The sequence below is a fragment of the Carya illinoinensis genome, chromosome 11, assembly GCF_018687715.1.
Source record: "Carya illinoinensis cultivar Pawnee chromosome 11, C.illinoinensisPawnee_v1, whole genome shotgun sequence".
Taxonomy (NCBI): domain Eukaryota; kingdom Viridiplantae; phylum Streptophyta; class Magnoliopsida; order Fagales; family Juglandaceae; genus Carya; species Carya illinoinensis.
Window position 1 is genome coordinate 38,269,274 of NC_056762.1, and position 9,131 is coordinate 38,278,404.

General features: G+C 37.1%; 2 protein-coding genes across 2 annotated transcripts; one reads left to right on the forward strand and one right to left on the reverse strand.

Annotated features, from left to right (window-relative positions):
- Window positions 1-1,092: 1,092 nt before the first annotated feature.
- Window positions 1,093-2,948, forward strand: LOC122282586 (protein DETOXIFICATION 56-like). Its single transcript, XM_043094522.1, has one exon. The coding sequence runs from the start codon at window positions 1,227-1,229 to the stop codon at window positions 2,739-2,741; it is 1,515 nt and encodes a 504-aa protein (XP_042950456.1). The 5' UTR covers window positions 1,093-1,226; the 3' UTR covers window positions 2,742-2,948.
- A 77-nt stretch (window positions 2,949-3,025) lies between these two features.
- LOC122282587 (ATP-dependent Clp protease ATP-binding subunit CLPT2, chloroplastic) lies at window positions 3,026-6,720 on the reverse strand. The gene is made up of 5 exons (XM_043094523.1): window positions 6,389-6,720; window positions 6,250-6,288; window positions 6,025-6,134; window positions 4,332-4,511; window positions 3,026-3,392 (listed from the first exon to the last, which is right to left on the reverse strand). Exons 1-5 carry the CDS (start codon window positions 6,709-6,711, stop codon window positions 3,235-3,237), a joined length of 810 nt encoding a protein of 269 aa, XP_042950457.1. The 5' UTR covers window positions 6,712-6,720; the 3' UTR covers window positions 3,026-3,234.
- Window positions 6,721-9,131: the final 2,411 nt, after the last annotated feature.

Here is a 9,131-nt window from a genome sequence, read left to right on the forward strand (position 1 = left end):
TCCGGATCAGGTACTCAAGTATACCCAACTCGAAACCCAGTTTCAAATTTGGACCAACTTATAACCGGGGTCGGAGTTTCGAGTGTACCCAGATTTGGTTTTTCTTTTTTTAACAAAAAACTATATGATTAACTTTTTTCAAGAAAAAGATAATGTTAAAAAGCATAGTTTTCTTTTATCTAAAAACCTATATTCTATTACAATATTTTCAAGAAAGAATATTGAAAAACATGACTTTTTTTAATATATAAAACAATTAATATTTCCAATTAATGTTATTATAAGTGTTTCCTTTCAAAAATAAAATAAAATAAAACCACTAATCACCTTTTTAACTAATTACATTATTTGATATTTATACAATACAATACAAAACACAATTACAATATATGAAAATTAATATCTAATGATTCTATTTTACTACAGGATCCTGTTCCATTAAGGTTGAAGTCACAAAAATTGTACTGTGCAAATTCATCTAGGACATCATAATCCCAACCACTTTTGGATCGAATTATGTTAACATAGACTCAAATGGTTCATCTCAAGCGTAGATAATAAGACTTCTCTGGGACTATCTCAGTAAAAATGACATTTACATATTAATGATAATATTAGAGAGACATTATAATTATAACTTTATAAATCCAAACTAAAACTTAAAAAGAAAAAAAAAAAAATCCAAACTGAGATTGTGGCATCTCTTTGTTTTTCAGTTTGTGTAATGACTAAAGAAAGTTGTTTATTTGATCTCTTCCTGAGTTTTAATTTGGAGTGACCTAAATATTGTTGTTATCTATACCTCCCAATACTAATTAACTAAACAATCGATCCCTATGATAACGATGCTTATGATGTTTTTCATTGTCGTCTTTGTTATTTTTCTTTTTCTTACACAAGGGAAGCCCCGATTAGATTTCCCAAAACCAAACAGGTAGTTTGGATCTACATGTTTGAGTGAAAGCATAAAACAGACGACTGATAGAACAAGAGGAGAAACGAGTATCAAAAGGTCGTCCTGATGCGGCAGGCAGGGCTTCAAATACAAAACACGTTTCCTGCCAAAAGCAGTACGCCCACGGCCCCACTTCAGATTCCTTCACCCATGCACTCAAACATAATTAATATTTTGCTAATAATAACCCAAGTTCTCATCTAGTCATCTTTCACCAATATATAAAATTTATGTCTGGAGCAAACCCACCAAGCCATTCTGCCGAGCAATAATGTCTGCAATCCTGAAATTGGAAGAGAGAGTACCGAGTGAGAAAACTTTTCAGCCACCTTCATCTCCACCACCTCCAGTTCAAAAATGGCCAGCCAGCTTTGCAGGGATTATGCTTTTGGAGCTAAAAGTGCAGTGGAAAATTGCCCTTCCCTTGGTAGCAATGAATTTAGCATGGTTTGCAAAACTAGCGATCACAACAGCATTTTTAGGCAGGCTTGGGGAGCTCAGACTAGCAGGTGGAGCACTAGGGTTTACATTTGCTAATGTCACAGGTTTCTCTGTCTTGAACGGGCTCTGTGGCGCCATGGAACCCATATGTGGTCAAGCTTATGGAGCCAAAAACTTTAAACTCCTTCACAAGATCCTTCTCATGGCAATCTTCTTGTTACTACTAGCAACAATACCTATAGCGTGCTTATGGCTCAATGTTGATAAGCTTCTCATTTATTTTGGCCAACAAAAAGACATTTCCATTGTCGCAAAGACCTATCTGTTCTACCTCCTCCCTGACTTGGCAATTACTTCATTTCTCTGTCCGCTCAAAGCCTACTTGAGCTCACAGGGCATAACGGTTCCTATAATGTTTAGCTCGGTTCTGGCGTTATGTTTTCATGTACCCATCAACATATTACTTGCAAAAGCCAAGGGTCTTGAAGGAGTTTCGATGGCAGTTTGGATCACTGATCTCATGGTAGTGATTCCACTTGCCTTGTATGTGTTTATGACTGAAAATAGGAAGGAGAGAAGGTGGAAGGAAGGAGGATGGTGGGACCAAGGCATTAGTGACTGGCTCAAGTTGCTTAAGCTTTGCGGGCCATGCTGCCTCACTACCTGCCTTGAATGGTGGTGTTATGAGATTTTAGTCTTGCTCACTGGACGGCTAGCAAATGCCAAGCAGGCAGTTGGAGTGTTAGCCATCGTGCTGAACTTCGACTATCTGCTCTACTCCGTGATGCTATCACTAGCCACCTCTGTATCCACCCGTGTGTCAAATGAGCTTGGTGCAAACCAAGCCACCACTGCTTACCAGTCAGCCTATGTGTCTCTAGCAGTGAGCATCGTCTCAGGTTGCATAGGTGGCGTTGTGATGTTTGCAGCGAGGGGAATTTGGGGGCCCCTGTTTAGCCGTAATAAGGGGATTATAAGAGGTGTAAAGAAGTCCATGCTGCTTATGGCTTTGGCGGAAGTTGTGAATTTCCCATTGGCAGCATGTGGCGGAATTGTTCGTGGGACAGCTAGGCCATGTTTGGGAATGTATGCCAATCTTGGTGGATTCTACCTTCTTGCCCTTCCTTTGGGTGTGGTTTTAGGTTTCAAGGCTGCACTTGGACTTGGTGGGTTGTTGATAGGGTTATTGGTCGGGATAGTCACCTGTTTGGTTTTGCTGTTGATCTTCGTTACAAGGATTGACTGGGACTCGGAAGCGGGCAAGGCACAAACACTTGCGTGCGATAGGGAAATTGTTAAGGTAGATGGAAATCACAGAAGCATGGAAACAGCAAGTTATGCTTAAGTATGAGAACAACGTTAAAAAGTATTTGTATTATGATTTATAAAGTCTCTACCATCAAACATGCTGGAAAAGTACCAGTTGAATAGGTTCAATGTAAAAAATTACAAGTTCCATAATTTCCTTTAAGGAAGCACATTTAGAAATGAAACTTCGGGCTAGCAAGAAAGGTACGACCACAACCAAAAACGTTGATTGTCATATCACTAATCTAGCTGGCAACGATGAGCACCACAACATGCTCTAAGCAACTTGTCACCTAACTCCTTGGCTTGCAATTTTGGGCATTGGAAACAATCATTCAATTAAAACGTATCCATAGGGAGGACAACTTACATAGGCATGCTCAACAGGGAAGCAATCTGTGAAGTCCTAACCTAATGAATATGTATTCATGAAAGAACGCGCAACTTCAAAGGACATGCGGTATCACTGATTCACTATTGATAAAACAGAATTACATTAATAGTAACAACAAGCATGTCGAATGAGTGTATCAATCATCAACAGGTCCAGGTTCAGAACTTAAAGACTTTAGTTCTTTGGCTTTCTCATCATTGAAGCCAAGGGTAGCCATGATCTTATGACCTGGCGATTCAACTTCAGACCATATGCCAAGAAGCAGATGAGATGCCGTAACTTCCCCACCATCACCTGCATATCATATGGTTAATCAAGCAGCAAGTTTCGATAACTACGATTTGGGATAATAAGAATCATCAAGTGATGCAGCACTTGAATAAGGAATTCTGAAAAAATATGAGGCACAGCAAAGCTGTCTGCAATACAAAGAACTATAATGTATACTAGTTAGGGACCTCATAATTTTATTTTATTTTATTTTATTTTTTATCGGCACCAGTTGTCTGGAACAACATCCAGACAAATCCCAGAGATGCACAGTCCCTCTGCAAGACGTTATAATTATTATCTATTAGTATGAGTTATTGTTGTAGAAAAAAGATCACGTGGCAGCTATCTCACAAACGAAGGTAAAACTTAGAAATCTTAGTTAAAAGACCTCTTAATGGCACTCGCTTGATAATGAAACCCCAGTCTCTACATTGTCCATTACATGTAAAACGTTATTATCCTTGATTTCTTATAAAATTCAATTGAGTCATTTAGAAAAATGATGCATACTTGTGTTTTTATCTCATTTCTCAATACATACATACACATATATATATACATATACATCCATCATTTCAGGGAAACAACTATGATGTTGCTTTCAAATTAATCAAACTAAGATTCATAGAGAATAGATCTAAAATGATACTGAAATCAGAAATAGTCCTAAACTAGAAGTCTCCCATGATTGATACTTAATATGGCAAGCTAGCTTGAAACATAAAAACCAAATCAACTCCAATGAAATGTATATGATAGTAATGACATTAGTAGTTAATGACCCCAAAATGATATAAAGATTTTCCAACCTACAGTGTTGTCAAAGGCAACAAAAGCCTCAAGGTGCCAAGTCCTAGTGTCGCCCTAACACCTTGAATAAAAGATTTTATTACATTCTTAACTACAGTATATAGAAATTACAAAACTAGCTAAAAGAACACTCAATCAGCAGGAACTTACCAGATTTTAGCTTCTGATCAATAGCCCAGTCAAGGGCCCTTAGAGCTGCTTCAGTTAATGGAGGATGCTCAGGACTGAAAAAATACATGTCAGCTTTCCCAAGTAACTTGATTGTTTCTTCGCGAACCTTGAAAAGTGTAATTCCATTTGCCCGCAAAAACTTTGAAGCCAAACTAGTTCCTGTTAGCGCAAAGGAAAGGGTTCAATGCAGTGCATAATAACCACAGAATTATTGTATTTATAGGAGACAACAAATGGTGGTAATGAAGGTGGAAGTTGTAAATGTCCAAGGACTAAGATAGCAGCAGTGCCATCAATGAAAGTGGTGTGTATCCAGTGGTAAAACAGGAGGAAAGAAAAGTAAGTGAAAAGGGCCACAATGAATTGAAAATGTAAGGCAGGAGAAAAGCCTTTTTTTCTCGAGTAATGACACAGACAACCCTTTTTAACAAAAGTGCCCTCAATTTAAAACAGAGTTGCAAAAAGAATTGTAAAATGGTTGTATATGTATAATTTTCATTTTCTTTCTGTGTCAATGTAAGACATCCCATTTCAACATGAGGGAAGGTACCACTTGGCTAAATGGGCAGGTCTCAGACCTGCTTTGTATCTAACAACTGCTCCCACATTATGACAAAGCCAAAGAACTCAAGCTTAAATAGCACTTTCTACCAAAATTTTGAATACCTTTCCGATGACTGTTTCAGCTAAGGCAATGGAATGAAATATTTCGGTATCGGTACCGTTTCAGGATAAATTATATATTATATATAAATATTTATATGTGATACCCTCATGTGATAAGATTGAGGGAAGGTGGTGTATGGGATTCCACATTGCTTGAGAATGAGATGTTCTTGCTCTTTATAGGGTTTCAATGGGGCTCTAATTGTATCATTGACTAGTCCTTTTGGAGTATAGGCCATGTGGTTTGAGCCTTCTATTGGGGCATTACATTATATGTATATATAAACTAACAACTAATAAAATAAATACATATATATTTAAGTGTGTATCATGTATATGTGTATATATATGGAAGATTTGAAGATTTATAAAATGAATATATATTGAAAAAATTACAAACTTGAGTTTCTACTCCCGTAAGAAAGGACTAGAGGGCAAGGTACTAATAACCTTTAGAAAAACATGCATTCGATTGTGACTCGAAAGGCTCTAGTTCACCTAAAATATGATAGGTCATTAGCATACCGTTCCAACTTCTCACACCTCATTAGTCTCAGGACAACATCATAATATAATCGGCAAAATCATCTCAGAATTATCAAGTATTGGAATAACATATTGACAGAATTCAAATTGTATCTTGTATTGAACTATTATGGATATTTATACACTGTTTGTACAATGTTCTAGAGTATCAAAAGAGAATAAAGTTTGTTATACAACTTGAGACAAAAAACAGAATAAAAAATGTCTACGGTTCCCCTGCAGTAGTCTTTGGCTCCTCTGCTGTAACCTTTGTTTTAACAGCAATATTTTCTATGTTAATATCAAGTACTCTAACTCAATTTATCACAAGATTCACGACGCCTTCGTGTTTCCAGTTTAACTAAAAATTCTCTATCTACCGAAATTTCGGAATCGCTGGAAGCATCATTTTATAGTTTACGATATTAGCATTAGAGAAAGACGAAAAACAAAAACCACTACGACGAATGGAGCTCCGTACCCTCGATGAGAATCCCCATGAGAAGGGCTTCAGTCCCGGTAGTTGGGCACTTGAGCTTCCTTGCCTCCAGCTCCCCCATAGCAAATGACTTGATAGCCCTCCTAGACCATCTGCTCCATTCACCCACTCAAATGTTCAATCCCCACCAAGCCACCAACGAATAAAAAACTGGAAAAAAGAAAACCCCAAAATCTAAAATCCAAAGGAAATTTTAACTAAACTCACTTGGGAACTTTTTCAGTCGAGGAAAGTCTCTCAGGGTTTCTGCAAAATCAGAAGAATCTGAAAAAACAGTTTGTGTCATCCAAAACAGGGAAAAATTTTCCAAAGATTGGAGCTTCGCAATTTCGAGATTTAGACTTACGCAGTGGGGAGGCTGAACGATACCGTGGCAGAGACGGGTCGGCGTTTTAGTATGGAAGGTCTGATATGGGAGGACTGAAGCGAGAGATTGTTGGTGCCAAGCCATGGGTGAGGCAGACCGTGTTGTCTGAGCCTGAGGGCCCGAACCCGACGCGAAGGATGAAGGTCGAATCGTCTTCTGCTATCGGAGTCTGTGAATTGAGCTGTCGTTAGTGGAAACTTCGAGATGGTGCGAGCAGCCATTTTGACGAGAACACTGCGAGAATCGAGATGGTGCGAGCAGCAGCTACCGAATCGTGGATATGGTAGAGAATTGGGTCGCATTAAAAACGACGACGTGTTAGTGGATTTCGTGACTGGTCAAGCAATATTTGTACTTGGTCATACAGTTTGGGCTGAGTGGGCTCGAAGCAAATCTGCGTGGGACTGTTTCAAGGGCTAGACAAAAGGAGTCCAACAATCTGATACTCATGGGCCTGGGCCTAGGCCTAGGATTTCTTAGGACAAGAAGAGAATACCCAATAACCCAATGTAAATTATCCTGGTGAATTTCTGGACGTGAAGTCATTTTAAAAAAAAAAAAAAAAAATTTGAGATTCATTGTCAAAAAAATTCAATTTTTTAAGTTGATTCTACTTTTTTGGAGTTTGACAAGTCATTTTTTTATAATGAGATTGTACATTTTATGCGATTTCAGAAATCAAATATTAAATGAAAAGCTACTTAAAATGTGACACGTCAATTAGTGTAAGGAATGATAAAATCTTTTGAAAAAAAATAATTACAAGCACAATTGTGTACTAATATGTGTACTAATGTGATATGATTGGTTAAAAAGTAAATTTTATTAAAAACAGTATTAATTTAAATTTTAAGTATGAATAAATCAGTATTGGTACACAGATTAATGCGTGACTGTACTTGTATATAGCAAAACTCAAATCTTTTTAAATTAAAGGGTAGCATTTAATTATAATAATTGTCACGCAAGGGAAATTCCTACTATCTGTTTTTGTTTTTAGAACAAAGTTCTATACAGGCCAGCAGCATCCTCCCAGAACCTAAAAACTTGTCAAATAATGATACTTCATTTGATTTCAGATACGGACACTCAGATGGTGAAGGAAATAATGCGTCCCTATTAGCTAGATTCATTCACAGAGTCGTAGCTGATCCCTAGGTACTCCCCCCCTTCTTTGGCATTCCTTCAGATGTAACAACAATTCAATGGATCATGAAAAGGCCCGATTAAAGTTAATAGATATTATCACTGAGCCTTTGTTTGGATTAATACAGCTAGATGCCCCCAACTCATCTCATTTAAATTTTATAATTTTTCAAAATTTTTATATAAAATATAATAAATAATTTAATTTTTTTAAAATTTAAAATAAAAATTATATTATAATAATATTTTATTAAAAACATGACTTCAAATTTATACCATGAAACTAATTAAGTAGTCTTCATCTGTTGAAAATATGACTCATACAATGAAAATAGGTAGATGCCAAAGCAAGCGGAGCGTAGCAGAGTGGAATGACATGGTATGGGGGTATCTTTATAATTTTTTTTAAATACATCTATACATCTAGGGTTAGTATAAATATACATTATGTAACTCTATTTTATTGATAGTGAATTTTTGCACCGTTCATTTTATGTGGATGTAGGTACATCGCCGAACCACGTTAAATTTTTATATCAATTTTTAATCGTTTTTCTCTTTTGATTATTATGTACAATTCATCAATAATTGCATCACGTTTCACAACATTGTCAATGCCCGCCAACATCCAGAAAATTAGTGAGGGACGAACTTTACTACAAGATCATGTGGTATCATGTGAGCAGGCATGGAGGTGATCAGGCAACAAAATCAAACATTGTGGGACACTTTGAGCCTCTTAGGCGAAGGCAGGAGTCAACAGCAAGTAGAAGAACTTCTTCACAAAATGCTATATGGTACCCCACTGTACATAACCATCAGCCGACAGGCTGCGGAAGATCACCCCCTCCGAAACATGTTGCAGCTGATTGAGGAGGCTTAACACAGAGAATGAGAAGTCTGAATGGTCAAATCTTTAATGCATCGATCCCAGTGGTCAAAGTCAGCAGGAAGAAAGATATGTTAAAGTAGATCAGGGACTTCGAAAATCTATGCATCAAGTGCAGCAGCGCCAAGCAAAACTCCAATCTCGTGCATGGCAAGGGTCCCAAATCCAAAGCTTCGCATGTGCCCTTGTGCAGTAAGCGAGGCTCATGATAATGATGTCCCCTTTTTGACTTTTTAATGATCCTTTTTTTTTTTTCGTCTTTTGGGTTCGCAGGGTGAGTAATTTTTTGAGCTAATTTTGACTTTTTACTGCAAATTTGTAAATCGTTTTCTGAATGATTTCAGCCATTACGTAAAACACATGTATGGGTGGCGAGTCGGTGAAAAGGAAAATCTCAGTCTAGATTTTGTTGCTTAGAAAAAAGAGTAATAGCTTTTAATATTAATGGAAATTAGTTGTATCCGTCTACCTGCATGCAGGCAGGTATTTAGGGTTTGACAAAAAGAAAAACACAGCATCATTAGGTCACAGATTCCAATTGTGTCAATGTCTCATTAAGTATTCAATTACTCTTATTATGGCAATTACAGTTGACTTCAAGAACATATATATTATATAACAGAGAGGCCGCTTAAAACCTAATTAGAAGGGTACTTCTCATTGTGTTCTAAAAAGGTTTAATTCCTT